Below are 20,426 nucleotides of genomic sequence, written 5' to 3'. Positions count from 1 at the left end.
AAGACCACACTCAATAAGTCTGTTGCATAAATCAAAAGGGTTTATGTCATAACATGAACATGTGCCATTCCTGCTCGTATATTGAATTTCAGTAGTTGGTTGCATAAAGAAGTAAAGTGTAATGAAACTGGCAAGCAAAGTATTCCCCAGTCAGCCTTATCTTTGTTCCATTTGTCCTTCAGATAGAGCTTTTCTTGCCTTTTTCAATAAAATCCATCCGGCTTTTTTTTTTTTTTTTTCTTTTTCTTTTTGCATCTCTCAGTAACTGAGCTGAGAAGACCAATGAGATTCAGGGCTTTTATAGTTCTTAGCAGCTGCTTTTTAAGAGATCAAAACTTAGAATGCTGCTACATGGTATTAAGGCTTAACTATTGATGTGTCCCTATAGGGGATATGTTTTTTGGGGGGGTAGGAAGAGGGAAAGGGGGAGGAAGGCGAAGGATGACCACTTCACACATACTTGGGACAGTAAACTTTAATCTCCTTGTTTCCTAGGATCCTCTTTGCAAGCTCAGTGCTGAACCTGACTGAACTGACTGCCCTTCGGCCTGACCTTGGGAAGTTGAAAAAGATTCTGTACTTCCATGAGAACCAATTGGTATATCCTGTCAAGAAATGTCAGGAGAGGGATTTTCAGTATGGATACAACCAAATTCTCTCATGGTAGGTATGGATTGTATCATTATATGTAGTCCTTTGCTAAAAGATTTCGCTTTTAAATCTGAAGACCTACTGTACACTTATTTAGAAAACATCTTGAAATAGGTGCATAAGTGTAAACATACCTTCCATGGTAGTAATTGCTTGTGCCTTTGCCGTATATATATATACATATACGTATACGTATACGTATACGTATATACACACACAGCTAATCCTCTTATAAAATACACATATGTAACAATCTAATGATGTATGTTGAACTAGTTATCTATTTTCTACAACAATAAAAATAGAATCAAAGTGTCCACAAGGCGCCATCTTTACCCCTTGATTCCATCCTGTATTGTAGAAGGGGTACTTTTAGAAAAGAGCAGTTAATCAATTCTCATCCATTCTCATTTACCAACCACTTTCAATATATCCAGCTGAAATCAAAATAGAAATTTATAGAGGAATAAGTAATAGACCAAGGGGTTTTTGTCTTTTTTTTTTTTTAACTGTTTGTAAGAGAAAACTATGGGAAATGAATCTTTAGGTGGTTGGTTTTTTTTTTTTTTCCCCTCATTGAGTCTTCTGAAATCGCACAGCCTTAAAATACCATGACATTTCAAAGGTGATGGTCCTTCTCTGTTGTTACTTCCACAAAGTGTATCTCTTGAAGCTTAGTTAATGAAAGAAGTTAATAACAACTCTGAAATGGCTTTGCTGGTGCATCCTATTCACATAACTGCAACAATCAAATAGAATCAATTTGGCAGTGATAGGGTACATCCTACCTTTTTTAATAGTTCTTAGCAATTGGGATTCATGATGTGTTTAAACAGACTCCCAACTCCTACAGCATATTCCATAGTTTAGTTGACATAGAAAAACAACTCTATGGTAATATTTCCGTGTTTCGAGCATTTCGTAAATGTTTTCCTGCAATCATTTTTACAAGCTGCTTCAATCGTGAAGTGGCAGTGCTATCAAAATAGAGTGGAACTTCTTCACGTCAAATGTCTCATAAAAAAAGCAACCGTGTTGAAATTTCATAATAAAATTAAAATACTTTATTTTATCTTGAAACAGAGAAGGGGAATATGTTTTAAAAACAAAAATAAAATCATTCTGTGCCTTATCAATATGGAAAACATTTGTAATATTCTTTTGATTTCTTGAATTAGCATCATTCTTTTCCTCAAATAGTGTGTGTTTATTACCCCTGAGAAATAACTGGGGAAAAAAATTAAGTCTATTTTTCCCTTTATGGGTGGCTTTAAAGTTAATGGAAGTTACACCCACTCATATCAGAGAGGAAATGCATGAAAAGAATATTTCTGTAGACCGTCTTGGATATTTAATTTAGCGGAGACTAAATTTTTTTAGGAATGTAAGTAGTTAGGTTGCATGCCCTAGGAGGGCAGATGTCTATAAAAAATTTCAGCTCACTACCCCTCATCTCTCTGTTTTATAAAAGATTGTGTTTGGTCGAAAGGAATGAGACTATAAGGCTTCCAACATGATTTTCCGGCATTGCTCTTCTTAAGAGGGTAAACCGATCAACAAGCTCGGAGAGAAAGAAGGGGAGTCGATCATCGGTTGGCCTCTTAATGAGAAAAAAATGGTTCACAGTTGTCCAGAGGAAAAATAAGAGTGTCAGGAAGCAGTCCTGTTTCAGATTCTCTTCGAAAAGTATGACTCTTGCTTCCTCAAATGTTTCTTTAGTTTTCTTGCTGACTTCTGCTTTTGTTGGCACTGTCGGATTTCTTTCTTGACCATGTGGCAGTTAAGGACTTTAGAGGTGACTGACATAAGCACTCACCTTAAATAGAGGTTTCACTAGCCCTCTGACTTATGAACACGTGTCGTAACAGTATATTATGACCTGTGGGTCGCTATTACAATATGTGACATATGGTGAAAACAGACTAGCTGTAAAACATCCTTCAACTTTTGGTATATTATTATATTGGCTTCCTTATTGCTTGGTGTTGTGTCAGCACTTCTGTGACATTCTTTTGTGTTATCCGTGCTGTTATCACCCCTACCCCCAAATTTCCACTAGGTTGCAACTAAAAAAAAAAAAAAACTTGTATGGAAAAGCAGTTTTGCAGGGGAGGCATAAAGGTGGCAGTTCAACATGCCTTTTGTAGGTTTTTTTGTTCCGCTGTGTATTAATAATAGGAACTTTGGCTGTCCTCAGTAAACGAAGGATTTGCTTTGATATTCCTATTCTGTAAGCTCTGCTTATTCATTTGTGTTTTGCCATCTTGCGGACTTTTTAGTTTTCTTGATCTGTCATTTTTAGGGTGAAATAAAATTAACTGTTGTTTGAACTTATATAGCTTCTCACTAAAACGTTTGTATGCATTTTGCTGAGATCCCATGACACCGAGACCCTAAATCATTGCCTAAGGCAAAAATATTTGCTTAAATCAAAACAATTATTTATTAAATCAGTTTTTTGACTCATAAAGGGAACATACTCCATATTCAGGTTTTATCCAGCTTGCCCATGGTTATCATTCGTGTTCATTGGTTTTCAATAAAATGTTATGGGCTGTTTTGAACACTACTGACATAGTTATGACACCTAAAATTTGTTTTCACATTTCCTTATAATAATGTATTTTAGATTATTTTTATTTAAAAAATATTAAAGGGAGGAACGCAATATATCCATCAAAAGTAATAGCTAAAATTATATTTATTTCATGTACTTATGAAGGTCCATGGTACTGTGGTCCTTCTTCTTTGGCCACCCCAAATATACTATAATAGTGAAATAAGTTGTTTGTAGAGATATCCCATATAATTCTTCCTGTACAGTTCCAGAGCTTTAAAAAACCTAATGGTTTTTTGAAGCAAGGACTAAACACGAAATAGACTTTAACCACGTGTTTGAAGGTATGCTCTTGTGGGAAGTAGCTTTATCTGAACTCATCTCCTTGAAGGTAGTGAAAGGGATTGGCAGATGTTCTCTTCAGTGTAGTATGGTGTAAAACGACGTATATCACTGACATAGAAACCCAACGTGGGTATTTGGGCCACAACGGAAAAGGTCCTGCTGTACTGACTGTTGATGTTATAGAAAGTCCTGGCATTGCAGAAAAATAAACTTTGTTTGGAGCCTCATAAGATCCCAATAAATTATTTGATTCCTCTCCTGCCTTTCTTTCCTGATGCCAGAAATCAAACTTACCACGATACAATGCTAATGAAACTAATTCTCTATTAGAGGCATTTTAGTAAATACTGTGGGAAGTGCTGAGTTCTTTGCAAGCCCAAGGACAGTATAAACTCTGATTAACACAGAGGACTTAGGCTTATGAAAAATAGCTGTGAGTGAGTGTGGGTTCATCATTTGCATTTATCCTTTCCCTTTACAGCCTGGTGGCTGATGTGGTGGTATTCAACTCGGTTTTTAACATGGAGTCATTTCTCACCTCTATTGGAAAATTTATGAAGCTGATTCCTGATCACAGACCCAAGGATCTGGAAAGCATCATCAGACCCAAGTGCCAAGTTATTTACTTTCCCATCAGGTTTCCTGATGTGAGCAGGTCAGTATGTTTGACTCTGTTTTCAATATTGTATCATACTTTATTCACCAAATGTATAGAAATTGGTGGTGTTCTTGCCAATTTTAACTTTTCAGCGTAAGCATGGTTAATTGGAGAATCGAATTCTATTTCACCATGCTGTGATTTACAAACATTTTAAATAATCATGTGTCCAACCTATCACTGAATGGTTAGTTCTGATATTGAGTTCGTCCTTTCTTTTCTGTTATTTATTGCTGTCCCAAAGCAAGCTGCTTTGGCTTTTTAACACTTACTGTTTTGTTTCTTTATTTGTTGTTTTGTTGCAGAAGTCATTCATTGTTAAGCATGTTTCTCAGCCTTTGCATTCAGCTTATGCCCATGGGCTTATATGTATATAGCAAACTGTTCTAAGTAAATCAGTGTTAAATTGCACTGCTTGGGTTACTTTCATTTCCCATGCTATTTCCTTCTATTTTTTTCCTTTTTCCATTTTTTTTTATTATTTATATTATCTTAATAAAGAGTTAGGTCTTCTATTTTAGGTTGCAAATACACTTAATTGCCATTTCTCTTTCTCTGTTACTAAGGACATTTTTTATTACCCCTGTTGCTAGGCCCACCCTGAATTAGCAGTGGATGATGTGGCTCAAAGGGAACATTCTCAAATTCCTTTTCACTTCTGATTAAACCTAGCAAAACGGTTTTTATTACCACTAGGAATATTTCTCCCGTGTGAACAGAAAGTTTACTTCAGTGGGACTCATCCTAGCTGGGGATGCTGCTGTTTGTAACTGACGATGTCCTTAAAAAAGAGTTCAGGGACAGCTGTTTGTTCCCCATCCCTGAAATGAAATCAGGAAACAATTTAATGTCTGCACATTATGCAGGAGGTCAGCATTATTTTCTGTATTCTAGATTTAGATTTTGCTGTGGGATCAGTAGTCCTCATCAGCACTCTGAATGCTGATTTATTTCAGGATTTTACTAGTTAATATTTCATTGAAGAAGAATCTGCCTAATACCAAGTCAAGTTAGTGAGTCATAAAATTTAAGTTCTACAACCTTGCCCAATTTTTACTTTATGGAGTTCAGAAAACAGAGGCCCAGGGAAGCAGGAGACTGGCTTGCACTCACACTGCTGATGATTGTCACACACTGGATTAAAGTTTAGACCCTATGACTTTTGATCCAGTTTTATGTTTACTGGTCATACTTCCTATCAGCAAAACATTGTCATATGTCAAAAACATTTAATCATTTATGTGCAGTTTTGACAACTATCAGGCTAAGTGACACTAAGATCAAATTCGATTTTCAGTTACACATGTGTATGTATAAATATGTATATGCATATATAGTTGTTGTATTTGTATATTTATATATATAATATGTGGGATGAGAGAATTTCAACTTTTGGAAAATATAATTGTTACACTTTAAGATCTATGATGAGCTAAAACACAGTTTATGTTTTAGTCCACATTTTTAAAATATGAACCTTATTTTTTGATACATTTTTAAGTTTTTCATATAATATATACTCAAAATGTACATCTTTAAGTGAGTACATAATTATACTACATCTTAATTATTACCACTATAGAATTCCAAATAAATAATGTATTTTAAAATTCATTTGCATCTGATATATTCCTACAACATCATATACTTAATACACCTGTGGCAATTGAATAGTTTATTAATTTGGACTATATTACCATAAATAAATCTAGCTAAATGGAAGAAGGTTAAGAAATATTGTGGCCAAGATAACATTCATAAGCAAGGTCTTAGCCCAGAGTATTATTTGAATTATTTTCAAATGGTAATTTGCTTTATCCACCCCAAACTCATATAGTGTAAGTAAGTGATTATTTGCATGAATGACAATCATTCTAATGCCTGCAGTCTTAAAAGAGTATTATTTTGTTGAGATGTTGAAAAATATTTAGTAATTCCAAAGGCAACATAACCAAGATGATGGAAGAAGAAAAAACTTATGAATGCTCTTATCTCTGTCCCTATACAAATATTTTTTGGTCATGGCAAAAATAAATTTAAGTAAAAACAAAGTGGAAGATACAATTAAATTATTAATACAGTGTGCTATGATAGTGTATACTCTAATGGATATTCATCAGAGAAAGGGAAGAGCCATATTTCAGCAAAAAATATGAGGATTTATAAAGTTGATAACAGTTATAGTTCAGAGCACATCAGTCACATAGGACTTCACAAGGATTGGCTTTGTGGCAACAGCTCTTACCTGTTGCCCTGCTCACCCCTCACTGCCTCATTCTCAAAGACCAGAAAAATAGTAGCAAGAAAGAATATCTCTTGAAACTATCGTTATATGTGTTAAGCACCTGGGGATGGGAAAGCTCTTAAACACTGTAGACATACATACATACATTGTGTTTGGGTCTTGACTGTCCCTTGCTAGCTCTGCAACCTATGCAAGTATAATGACCCTGAGCCTAGGTTCTTTAATGATTATGATTATTACATTTACATCATCACCTCATAGGCATTGTGTAGTGACTAAAGGAAATAATGCATACATGAAATGCCTAGCATAGTGCCTGGTATGTAATAGCCCCCCAGTAAAGACTAATTCATCTTATTAATTAACCCACTCCCATTGTTATGTAACATAGCACATTTATTGCCACCTGAATATAAAGGACTGACTTCCTCTCTGCCCTCTCTTAATTAGCATATGAAAACAGAAAAATTCTGCCAAAGGAGCAGTCTCATATAAATAGAGAGATTCATTTATTATTCTCTTTATCATCCTGACTCAGTCTTTGGGCCTCATAAGACCCTACCATCCATTGATGGGGCCAGTTCCTTACTTTGAGATGCTCTTCTTGTGCCAATTTTCCTCTTTCTTCCTTGAGCTTAACCTCCATATTTGGTCATCATACCTGCTGTCTTGCAGATACTCTCAATTTGTTTGTACTTTTCCCTTAATTTGATTAGAAGAACATCCAAGAACATACTTATTAGTCTACTCTCAGTTCATATGGTCCCTGAGAGCTGCCTGGCAAACAGACCACATTTTTTATCCTATAGATAACTAATCATGCATTTTTCTTTCTTTGTAAACTGCTGATTCCAAATATCCTATCTTCATTCTCAGATCATGACTGAGAAAATAGAAACAATCGTCAGAGAATTTATATATGCTGCCACCACTGCGTCTGCCCATCCATGTGTTCCTGGGTGCATATTCTCCCTCTTCGCACCTGTTGTGTGTGTGTGTGTGTGTGTGTGTGTGTGTGTGTGTGTTTGTTTTAGTTTTTTTAATGGTCATTTATTTTTGAGAGAGAGAGCCAGTGCATGAGTAAGGGAGGGGCAGAATAAGAGGGAGACACAGAATCCGAAGCAGACTCCAGGCTCCGAGCCGTCAGCACAGAGCCCGATGTGGGGCTTGAACTCACAAACTGTGAGATCATGACCAAAGCTGACGTTGGACGCTTAGCCAACTGAGCCACCCAGGTGTCTTAATTCACACCTGTTAATAAGGACGAACTGACGTTGCTTCTGTGTAAGGGTTTTGCCCCCACTTTTGCCAGAGCTCATCCTTCTTGCATACATAAGACTACTATCCTAGCAATGTGTCCTTTGTTCTGCATCATCAGTTCTCCTGTCTTCTGGATCATTACTGTTAGCATAAGAGAAGTGTTATTAGTTTTACATCTTAAAAAAAAAATCCTTTCTTGATTCCACTTCTCCCTTCAGAAACTGCCTGTTTTCTTTCTTTCTGTTAGTAGTGAAACCTCCTGAAAGAGTTGTTTATACTTGCTGCTAATTTTATTCCTACTGTTCTCTCTTATAGCTACTCCACTGAAATTGCTTTTGTCGAGGTTACCAATGACTTCCATGCCTCTCTAAATCCTGTGGTCAATTCTCAGCGCTCATCTTACTTGACACAGGAGCAGTGTTTGATACACTATGACACATTCTTCAGTTGACTGCTAGGACACACAGGTTGCTACTTCTCAGGCTTCTTGCTGGTTTCTCATCATTACCCTGGCTTTGAACTTCAGACTGGCTATTGGCACTCTTAACACTTAAGGGGCTGGTGGAAGAACAGCCCAGGATTGAAGAGAGGAGAAAAAAGGGTCAGAAGGTCAACATTGAAAGAATTATCCTCTGGAGCAAAGGGAAGAAGACTTTAAGGAGATGGTCAGTACTGAATTCAGAGGACTAAGGTTAAATAAAGTGATGACTAAAACATATCCTTGAATTTGACAGTTAAAAGGTCAGTGGTACCCCTATCCTGCCTTCTGTTAACTCACAAAAAAGTTTCCTATGTTCTTTCTGACAGCCAGAGAAAGTTAGGCTCCAAATCTGGTTGAGATCTCTCTCCTTTCCTCTTTGTCTCTGTCTGTCTGTCTGTCTGTCTCTCTCTCTCTCTCTCTCTCTCTCTCACACACACACACACACACACACACACACACACACACACACACACGGATCCTGCTCCTTCTGGATGGAAGCACCAAGGTTCAGAGAAGTTAAGTGTCTCCTGGTAGCCACACAGCCAGATAGGGACAGAGCAAGAACTGGAACTCATATCTCACAATCTCCATCCCATGCTTGGCCCACCACTTATTGTGAATGCAATTTCAGAGGTCTTGATTATCTGATTTCTCAGCTGACAGCAGATTAGCAGCATCAAATTGGGGGTGCGATAAAGGCAGGCTCACTGACAGCAGTAAAAAGTGACAGCTGACTGACAGCTCGACAACAAGGGAGGAGAGAGATAAACTATTTAAAAAAATATATGAGAAGTGAAAAAGCATAGCAGTCTGAAGCCATTCTATGGCAGGGCAGGCAACTCTGCACATTGAAGAACCCTGCAGACATTTCTCCATGATTGTACGGCTTGTACATCAAAAGGAGGGCTGTGATTTATTAAAAGAGATTAAATGGTAGCCAGTAAATTCTGGTTAAGAATGTAGGGAAATGCATAACCCACTTTTGGCAGAAATGATAAATAACAGCAAATGAAGTTAAGCATCATGCCTTACTCTAGGATGTACACGAGCCGTATTCACCTCAAGGAAGATAGTAAACATCTGAACCTTCATATGCAGTTTTAACATCTGTAAGCTTAGGTCACCAGAGAATATTTCAGTGAGCTATCTTTTTTAGATCTTCCTGATGGAGGCTTTTTATGGACAAGATCTCCCTTTGGTGTCAGGGTGGGAGTGTATACACTCCCCCTTCGGTATTGAAGACATCCAGGCCTGTCAGATGATCAGTGGGCAACAAAACAAATTTTGCAATATTAATACCATGCTTTAGCCTGTATGGGCTGCTGTACCAGAATACCATAGACTGGGTAGCTAATGAAAAACAGGGATTTATTTCGCATAGTTCTGGAGCCTGGCAAGTCCAAGATTAAGGCCCTGGTAGATTTGGTGTCTGTTGAAGGTCTGTTTTCTGTGTTTGTGCAGTGTTCTCACATGATGGAAGAAGGAACTAGGGAGCTCTCTGGAGTCTCTTTTGTAAAAGCACTCATCCCATCAGTGAAGGAGTCACCCTCGTGATGCCCAAAGGCTTCACCTCCTAATACCATCATGTTGTGGACCAGGGTAGGATTTAAACATAGGAATTTTGAGGGAGTAGAAATATGCATCCTGTCCCATGCCAGAAGATAAATAGGATCTCAAGACTTGATGACATGAGACTCATGACTGGGAAGCCAATTCTGTGTTAGAGGATATAGATTAGATTGAAAACTAAGGAAATTTCACTGTTTATATCAAGAAGGCAAATCTCACGTAGAACTCCATGGATGTGCGATGCAAAGAATAAAAGAAGCAATCCTGCAGCCAACTGAGCTGGACATTGGCTAGAAGAAGCCAGTATTTTCTTTCTCTAAATCAGGTAGCTGCCATACAGGCAAGGCCTCATACAACTAGGAGATTTACATAGCCAGGCCTTTGTGTCAGTCTTGGTCTAATGAAATCAGAACATCTGAAGAATTGGTAACTTGCTTTCTGGCAATGTCATCTTTAGAAGGTAGAGCTAACCATAACAGTTAACCTTAGTGATTCTTATTTTAGCCCTGCATTGTGGCTAAGCCTATTATGCGTATTTTAGCATTTTATTCTTCCAAAAATTCTAAAAGCTATTTTCCATTTATAGTTTGAAGTAACTTAGCCGTAGAGAATGTAAATAACTTTATGCCTACAGTCATACAGATAGTAAAGGTAGAACAAGAAATCAGTCATTTTTAATCCATGTTAGAACCCAAATTCTTTTTCTTTAATTCATTATTTCTATATTGCATGTCCCCCAAAACGAGGTTCTGGTCCCTGATACTTGACCCTGACCACTGAAGAACAAATGATTTATACAAGTGAATTGACAGAAATATCGAATAAAAGGGACCATGTCATGGTAATGTTATAAAAGAAAGGACTCAAGACTTTAGAAAGCCGACTTTTAAAAGGTAGAAGTTTTAAAAAGGAGGATACTGAAGAGGAATGAGAAATTTAAAATAGAATTCTGATGGTAAAATTTAAGATGGGCCTAAAGAAGCGGAATAGAAAGAATACGTCAGAGATACAGCTGTGGGCTTAGACCGTTATTTTGTGTATCTGAATCCTTTTTTTTTTTTTTTTTCTATTCGTATTTACGTCTCATTTATCCAAACTCTCTTCCCTTACAAGTAATTGTATAGCTTGACACTTGTGTTACATAGGGTAGTGCCTGCTGCATCACATTAGATATTTAGGATGGAGTTGACTGCATCAGCCTATCATCACACTTCTTCCAGCTGCCCCCTGCAAGATTTGGTACTGAGGGACTGTTCATGATTTTCATAGAACGAGATCATCCCCACTCTCAACAAATTGAATCACAGAAGAGTGTGTTGTAGAAATACAGTGAATTACAAAGCAGCATTTCCTATTCTTGAAAAAGATCAGGCCTGCTCAAGGAATTCCCTCAGGGACCATGAGTAAGGAATATCAAAGTGGCTATCATCTGCTTCAAGTAACATAAGGGTGGAGTAAAGGTGAAGAGAGATAAATGCTGGAGACTGTCAAGTCCTGATACTTGTATGTATTTATTACTTGCTTACCTTCTGAGTCCCATTATATTGTGAAAAAGTTTACATTTTTTTTTTATTATACTTGCCCATAATTGTTCTAAAAGACCAAGTTTATGTGTTTCCAGCGGAGACCACACACACAAAAAAAATCATCCAAATTTAATGAAGAGATGAATGGATGGTATTTCTTTAGGAATTGAAGGTTGGACTTGGAAGCAAATTGAAGGCTGTATACTTTACATTGAAAAATAGGAGCTGTATTTGGGGTTCAGGTCCCATTTAGGGACCATAGAGAATATCATATCAATCTTGTTACGATCCGTAGAGAAGAATTTCATATGCTTCTGTAATCATTTCATTACCTATTCTAATTTTCCACTGTATTGGATTGCCAGAGTTGCCAGAATAAACAATAGTAGATTTTACCTGTGAATTTACTCATTTCATAGTAGCCTTTGCATTCTGGGGACAGGGGTTATATAAATAGCTTTCCTCCTCCTACATTTTTGACAGCGAAGGAAAGAGAAAAACAACGTCGGTCATTTGGAGTAATCTCAGTTATTGAAACCTTAAGAATTTCTCTCCATGTTTCTCTCCACCTTTTCCATGTAGCTGAATGGGAAGCCAAAACAGAGGTCTGTGGACTTCACGTAACTATTTTAGAAACAAAAATGGAGAATTTTAGAAACAGTGTGAAAACTTTAAATGAAAACTCTCAGGCTGTGCAAACAAAGGCGAGGAGCCTAAGGGCTTTTTGAAGAATTCTTATTAAAGAAAACACTATTTTACATTGCAAAGCAGATGTGTCACAAAACAACAGCAGATCTGTAATTTGAGAATTTGTGGATTGATAGGACAGAAGGCAGCCCTCGTGGCTCCCCATAGAAAACTGTTTTCTGCAGTCAAGAGTCCTGCTTTTGGGGGGCAGGAGTTGCCAGAAAGCACCTTAATCTTCGCACCGTATTAGGTCATGTTTCTCAGATGTTTTTGATGAAGTATTAGTTCAACATATTGTTAAAACTACCGCCTTTGCTCCGTTAGGTAACGAAATGGGTCTGTCTTCTTGAATATTAACGTAGGCTTGAAGTAGAAGAAGAAAAGTTTTGCTTTTACAAATTTAAACATATCCATATTTGCTAACAATTATTTTGGCTCTTCAAAATGAATGCAAAAATGTGTTTCGTTTGAATGTCATTTAAAAAAATTTTTATAGAATCACTGTACTAAAAAAAAATTTTTGATAAATCCAATGTTTAACACCACTCACTTTCACGAAATCTCCTTTATATCTAATGCAAATCTTTCATGCTGTGTTATATTCTAACCATCTTCCTCTTACTATTCTTGTGAAGAAAAGAATTTGGTTTCAGCATGTATATACAATTCCTTTGTTGGCCTGAAGTTACAAAGAACAAACTCTTGCTTACTCAAAGTGTATTTTTAATGAAATTATTATTCATGTTAATGCCTAATTACTGCCATTAGATTTCTGCTGTCTAGTTTATGCAATAACAATAACCCCACCCAAAAGAAGTCCTCCAAATTCAGCAGCAGCAGCAGCAGCAACAGAAGCTATCCTTTCATAAGATGATTTAACCCTGTTCTCAAGTATAGACAATGTTTGGCTTCATTGTACATCAAAGAGTTGATGTACTTTTTTTTTTTTTAAATTTCCTCTTTGTCCTGTCCGAAGAAATCTGGGAGGTAAGAAGCAAAGGCCACAGATCAAAGGGTGGAGAAATGACTAAACATCAGAGAACTTGCTCAGCTAGAGGCTGCATCATCCCTCCAAAAGGAGTCGTGGAACAGGGCTGCTAAAAAATGGGGATGAATGCCATGCAACAAACCCAAACCATAGTTGAGGGAAGTTCAGCAAAAGGTCCACTTAGGATCTCTTCCCCTCAATGGGCTCAGAGGCCATCCCTGAACTTCCTGTAGCATAATGAGTGATCATCAGTGTAGATCCATCCAGGCAAGAACAATTTATGTTATATACTCCATTCATTACATGAGGGTTATATACAATTCATGTTAGAAAGATTTCAAATAAATTGCTTTGATGTTTAAAGGGTCAAGTTTTGGTTCTCTTCCTCAAAAACATATTCAAATCATTCCATCGGGGGTAACACTGCATAAAAAGTGGGAGTCAGCAGGGTGGTGTGCAGTGATTCTGGTTTGTCTGATACCACGCACTACTGCTCAGCCCAGAGCAAATCACTTAACCTCTCGGAACTTCAGTTTTTTCCGTCTGTAAAATGGTAATCGAAATAGTACCTACCTCTTCGACTTACTATGCCAGTTGAGATCATTATTACAGTGTGCTGAACTGAGCCCCGTGCCATCATCCTCGTAAATGTTAGTCACATGCTCATGATTTTATTTGTACTCCCATCGTCACCATTTTGGTTATCGGTTGACAGGCTTTTTGATGACCTCACCCATTCAGTATGATTCCCGCCTCAAAAGTAAGGGGAAACAAAATTTTGAAAACCCTAACAGTTTTATAGAATACATGAGGATCTGAAGCTTACCAGTTCAAATAAGGGTGAGGACTGTCTTATATCCTATCAATCCACAGAACCGCAGTGCATGAGAGGGCATAATTCAGCAGTGCATGCAAGAGAAAGGCACACGGGCCGTTTCCACATCTGCCGGGCACCTGTGATACGTACGCATTCCTTGTGGTGCTGGAGTGTGGTGGGTGATTGGTACAGAAGTCATTTTCGTTGTTCAGTGTTCTTTTGAAGACTGCTGGGGAGTGTTTTAGAAAGTTTTCCATTAAAAAAATAAACTATTTGGAATGTACCATTCAGCAGTAAACTGCCAGAATGATCTCTGAGACAGAATGTCTTATTCCCACAGAAATTCCAGATAAAAGACTTTATAGAAAATTCTTTAAAAAATATGTTTCGAAGTAATTGGATGCAAGAAAATAAATTTAATTCTTTGAGGTTTATTCATGTCTTTTTCACCCAACATTTATTAAAAGCTTGCTATATTTGTATGATAAATAGAAGGTATTCTAAGATATAAGGATATATAAGACAGGATTCTTAATCACAAGAGCTTTGTAAAAGTGATAGGTGTAATCAGGTATTTTTAGGTTTAAGACAGAAAGGACAACACAGATGCTTTTTGTGGCATTTAATCTGGGCGTTAAAGACAGTGACTAAGTTTTGGGTATAATAATAATGGCGATCACCTATCAAGTGCCTTTTCTGGGCATGCACTTTATGTATGTTACTTCTAATCTTTACCAAAACCCTGCAAGCGCGGTACTATTATCCTCATTTTACAAGTGGGGAATGTGAGGTTCAGAAGGTTAAGCTTGCCTGCAATTGTACAGCTCCTGAAACTATCTGGCTTCAATATGCTGCTTCCGTTAATGCCATGTTATTTCTTACTATGAGGGAAAGGAGGGTGGGTTAGAGTAAGTGTAAGCACACATTATGGAGAGAGAATAGTTACAACCAGATTTATGGCAGTGAACGATCATTGGGCCTAGAAGAGATTAATTACCTTTGACGCAATTGAGCGAACATGTAGCAAGATTGGAGATGGAAATTAAGGCTGAAGAATTTGGACTTTAGCCTATAGTCATTTGGGAGCCACTGTTAGAGCATGGAATACGGAAGTTAGTAATATTGATGAGAAAGGAAAGAGGAGGCAGAAAAACAAGTTTTGCAAAAATACTAGCCGAGGTTGTTGAAGACTTGAGCTAGGGAAGTAGCATACAGATGAGAAGGAGGAAATACACATAAATATTCTGATTGTCGACTTGGCAAATTGACGTGGCACCTTAGTGGATGGAGAAATGGTCTTAGATGATTTTGAAATGTTAATTATAGTGACCGGGAGAATATCTGTCCTATTGGGATTGAGACATAGATTTGCTTGTGTGAAGGTGGTGAATTTGGAGTTTTATACGTTGAGTCTGAGATGTTGGCAGGTCATTTAGGGGGAGCCGACCAGCAAGAAGTGTCTGCTCTTACCCCAGTGTCAGCATTTGGAACTTTGTGTGATTTGTTATAGTGACCTGCATTTCTAGACATTTTGGTTGGATTTGCTCCTTCCTTTGAGATGCTCGACAAAGCCTCAAATTTAGTTTTGCCAGGAAAATCCAAGATATCTGTTTCTTGTCATTTGTTACCATCTTAAAAACCTGAGTTCAGAATTTGTGAAAACATCAGATCTTTTGAGCTCTTTGTTTCTGTATAAGCAGGAATTTATTAAACTATCCTTCCTTTGTTTTCTCAGAGGTCAATAACTGAGTCACTTTGGTCCCATTGGACAGGGAATCCTGTGATCAGTATCGTATAATGAAAATGCAGCATGGTATAGTGCCTAAGAAAACTGACTTGATGTCAGGCACAGCTGTGTTTCAGTACCACCTTTTCTATTAACCACTTGCTTAATATCACGAAAGTTGTTTGGCTTCTCACACCTCATTTTTCTCCCTCATCTGTAAAATAGGGGGAGTAGTAGCAGTCTCATTGGTATGTTATAAAAATTAAATGAGATATGTGTTTAAGGTACTTGTTAAAATGCTTGAAGCATAGTGAACGTTAAATAAATGCTACTTATTATTATCATTTTTAATTTGTGTATCCCTTCTCAAAATATCTTTAGTGCTTTCATTAACCTATATGTAATTAATTTCCTGTAGAGTAGGAACTTTGCCCCAAATTGTAATCCTGTATGACTTCAGTAATTTAAAATTTTTTTAAGTGTTTATTTATTTTTGAGAGCGAGAGACAGATAGCAGTCGGGGGAAGGGCAGAGAGAGAGAGAGTGGAAGACACAGAATCTGAAGCAGGTTCCAGGCTCCAAGCTGGAACAGAGCCCAACGCAGGGCTCGAACTGACAAACCGTGAGATCATGACCTGAGCCAAAGTCAGATGCTCAAGTGGCTGAGGCACCCAGGTGCCCTGACTTCAGTAATTTTAGAAGCAACAGATGTTTGCTTTATGTCAACTTACAATTAAAACAAACCCAGCAATGTTGGGGTGCCAAAGCGTGTTGGACTAAGTACCAAAATTCTTCTTACAAATGTCGCTAAGAATATTCAATGCAAGTACTGTCCTATGTGTTGGTGCTCTTGTCGTGTATGCTCTGGGTCTTTTGTATTTTGGCCTAATATGAGGTGAATCATAAACCTTGCTGACATTGAGCAGGGTTTGTACTGTTAGCAACTCTCTGCAGAGGTCCTGCTGTGAGTGATTGGAAATCAGAAGCTGTCCTTAAGTTTGGTTTTCCTTAAGTTTGTGTTCCTACTGTATTTGACTCAATGCTACCTACAAAGTTATTTTTATTAGTAAGTATATCTATGAAACTAGTTCTTAATTAAGTAATTGCCACTTTTGTTTTTCTAATTTTGTGTACCAGTGCTGTTAAATATGAAACTTAAAAAATAGCAAACCTATATATAGTGAGAATTCAATTTAGGAAACCTAGTTACAGTTTTCTTTAATTAAAGGTAAGCTCATTAGTTGCACAAACACTTGGCCGTCTTTCAGTCTTGCCCAGTGTTCTAAGCTGAGATCTTGGTCCTTTTCTTTAGACAGCCACTAACTCAGAATGGTGGCATTTCTCCACTTACTTGGCCGCATACTGAAATTCATATAGAATTAGTGGGCAAAAAGAGAAGAAATAGCAATTTAGCACCTCTTTTCTCCTATATGTTGCATTTCTGTATATCCATGGAAATATCTTTCTCATTTGAAATTCGGTGTCCAGTCCGTTGCTTCCTGTTCCTATCAGCTGACTCTAACTTCACGAATATTGACTGCAGCTCGGAATTCATTTGCATGTAGAGAACTGATTTATCTGTTTGGGACACCCATCTCATTCAAACCCATTGCAGATCTGCTCTGTAAAATATCAACTTATACCCTGAACAGACCAAGTAATTCTATGGAGAGAGGTAGGGTCTATTCAAAACCACTGCATTTCATTTTATAGTACCAGAACTCATTTCATAATACCGAATCCTAAAGTGTTTAATTATTTTCCTCTAATTGAAGAGGGAGCTTCCGTCTCAGTCTGTGAGAATGGATTTGAAAAGACATAAGCAAGAGACAATGGGAAAGTGGAATATTCAGGATTAGGTGGTAAATTCTATTGGAGATAGAAGACGGGGTGGGGGGAGAATGAACTGAAAGGAATGCCTAAGTTTTGAAATTATTGTACTGTTAGCTGAAATAGGGAACTCGGAGAAAAATGTCACCCACATTCGATGGCAGACAAATTTGTTTTATGTTCAGTGTGAGGCAGTTGACTTTGTCTTATGGAAGAATAGACTCAGAACTGAGAAAATACCTGGGAAATAAAAAACCCCAAAAGGTAGTGATCTTCAGTCTAATTCCTTCATTTTGCAGCTGGAGGAACTAGAGCCGAGAGAGTGTTACTAGAGGCTGTGGAGCACCGTCACAGCAGAATCACAATTTAGAAGCCAGTTCAAAAAAATTCACGAGATTATTAGAAATGTACAATGAAGGTTGTTTGTTGTATTCATAATTAGCAGGGTAGAATTAACCGGCGTTGACAAAATCGACCAATTTCATCAGGAATAGATGGTGTTCAGAAATTTCTTCGAAGAGTCCAGAACATATCGGCTGCGTCACAGCTTGTTGCTAAATGTTTCGCTGACTACGTCCAGCTCTTTGATCTGTAACTCGCTTTGAGATTAAAATGCTCACTGGCCAACTCTATTCCCTTACAAAGTTTTTCGCTCTTCCAGCAAACACTGAGCTACTCATATAAAACTTGTTCTAAGAGCGAGCAATAGGAGTTTCCAGCATTTGCAACTCAGAACCTGGAAATCATTTTGATTCTCTCTCTTTTGTGGGACTTGGTATCACAATTTCTGAGTGAACCAGTATTATATACAACTATCAATTTTTTAATGCTTCCGCTTTGCAAGTGTTGTATAAATTATGTATTTCTTATGATTAGAACATTTTCTTAAGCTTTCCCTCTGTGTCTCTCATCAGAAGATACTTAAAATATCCTGTGCGTGATGGCTTTGGTGATATGCCTGTTCTGCCTGTTCTTAGGATTGTCAGGTGAATCCCTCTTTTTATCTGGAGTCTTGTTTGGACAGCTGGCCGATGTACCTAAGGGCAGCTGAAGCTCTGGGTACTTAGATGGACACCAAATGTGAAGGGGAGGAGGGCAGCAGGGTGGGAGGGTGGACAGGAGTCACATGTATTATCAAAGGAAATGTGGTGCAGAGGAAAGAACGAAAACTTGCCATTCACACCTGGCTTTCAGTCTTGGTTCAGCCATTTTCTAGATATGCAGCTTGGTCAAATTATGTTTCCCTTTCTGATCCTTGGTTTGCCCAACATAAAATCATCGAGTTGATGTGAGCATAACGTGAGAGAGGATATAGATAAATTGTTTTGCACAGTACATGGTGTGGCCTCCCCCCTCTATAAGATCATACCTACTGCTACTCTGTTTTACTTTGTCCATTTTAATTGCCACTCACAGGTATCTGAACTGACCTCTAGTGTTGCTACCTCAATTTCTGAATCTTTTGGTGATTATTAAAAAATGAAAGGCTTAATTTACTCTCGTGTGTAATGCATATACCACTATAATGTTTAGTTGGGTTTTTTTCCATCTCTTCTCCCGTAACTAATTTAATTCACTAAAGTAACCTTTTTTAATGTTTTTATTTTATTTATTTTATTTCTTTTATTTTAAAACAAAAGTATTTTATTTTTGAGAGAGAGAGAATGCGAGTGCGGGAGGGGGGGAGAGAGAGAAAGAGAGAAAATACCAAGCTGACGGTGCAGAGCTCGACAACGGGACTCCATCTCACAGTTGTGAGATCGTGACCGGAGCTGAAATCAAGAGTCAGACATTTAACAGAGCCACCCAAGTGCCCCTAACATAACTTTTTATAATGTAAGTCCTTAGTTACCACTTTTATAGTACTTGGATATCCAACACGCTTTCCTACTGTTTATGGTTATTTTTCACCTACTCTGTTTTGTTGATGTTTTATTCTTCTTTTGTCTGTCTGTTATATTTTACTTTACAGATATTTTTCAGGGTTAGCACTCATGGAACAGGCTGTTACAGTCAATAAAAGTCGATGTAACTGCATCTTGCTTTCTAGACAAGAATCAACTATTCACATCATTATGTGCAATTGTTGAGTGCTTGACTCTAATCAAAAATCTGTTTCTGCTTGTGCTTGTGGGTATTTCTTTAATATCTCATGAATGTGCAGTTGGTTGAGGGTGCAGTACTACTGCTTGAAAGTAGACAAGGAAGCATTAGTAGGGTAATGTATTATTGGTTATTTTCTGAACAGAGAAGGTACAGCTCAGATGGATGTGGCAGGTAAAAGCTAGTATGAGATTGCATAGTTTACTGAAGACCAATCTGTACCACAGGTGATATACCCAGAGCTAACTGCAAATTCAAAAACCTCTTAGATACAGGACTATAGTTTCTCATAAAAACTTTTCCTGTTCCTACAAAAACAGATTGCACTAGAATTATGATCTCTCAGAAATACAATCCTTGGGTGATAAAGCCTTTTCCCCTCCTGGTGGATAAAGCATCATGCCATGAAATGTGAAACATGTCTGTGGTATCTAATTGTGTGGCCTGTATTAATAATGTATGATGATACACATGGCCGCAAATAATGTGATTTATGTCCCCTTAAAAAAAAAAAATCCAAACAGCAATTATAACCAGGTTGGTACAGCATAGCCTCAAGCAGTGGGTTTCAACATTGGCTGCACATTATCATCACCTGGGGAGCAGTTAAAAACAAAAACAAAAATTTGATGTCCAGATCCATTAAATTGGAATCTCTGGGTTTGGGTCCCACATATTGGCATTTTTTTTAAAAAGTTCTCTAGATTTTCCACTGTCCAGCCAAGGTTGAGAACTGCTGACCTAAAGCATCTCTAGTAAATAACAGTCCGTGGAAGGCCCATGTACCTAAAGTAGCCTCTCCTGGTGGCACCATGACACCCTTTTCAGTGCTGCCAAGATGTACTTTCCCGTCTGCAAGTGTCCCCAGGCAGTCTATAGTAGACATTCGGTGTCTTTGTGATAATGAATTTGTATAATTCTTTGGCTGTCCTGATGAGAAATAAGAAAATGTCAAAAATTGTATTTTATCCTTGATCTCTTTC

General features: G+C 37.6%; 1 protein-coding gene across 26 annotated transcripts in view; it reads left to right on the top strand.

Annotated features, from left to right (window-relative positions):
* GTDC1 (glycosyltransferase like domain containing 1) overlaps positions 1-20,426 on the top strand; it is a 396,065-nt gene that overhangs the window by 190,583 nt on the left and 185,056 nt on the right. For 22 of the 26 annotated variants that reach the window (XR_008295325.1, XR_008295324.1, XR_008295323.1 and 19 more), the window contains 2 exons: positions 496-663; positions 4,035-4,209. Coding sequence is in view for 23 of the 26 variants with exons in the window: in XM_053215004.1 (XP_053070979.1) it covers positions 496-663; positions 4,035-4,209 (343 nt within the window). In the remaining 3 variants the exon portion in view is untranslated. The remainder of the gene's footprint in view (positions 1-495; positions 664-4,034; positions 4,210-20,426) is intronic. The other 4 variants (XM_053215012.1, XM_053215008.1, XM_053215009.1 and 1 more) reach the window with 1 other exon arrangement.

This window comes from Acinonyx jubatus, chromosome C1 (assembly GCF_027475565.1).
Source record: "Acinonyx jubatus isolate Ajub_Pintada_27869175 chromosome C1, VMU_Ajub_asm_v1.0, whole genome shotgun sequence".
In the NCBI taxonomy this organism is placed as follows: Eukaryota; Metazoa; Chordata; class Mammalia; order Carnivora; family Felidae; genus Acinonyx; species Acinonyx jubatus.
The sequence above is the reverse complement of the archived record's forward strand: the minus strand, read 5'-3'. Positions and strand labels throughout refer to the sequence as shown.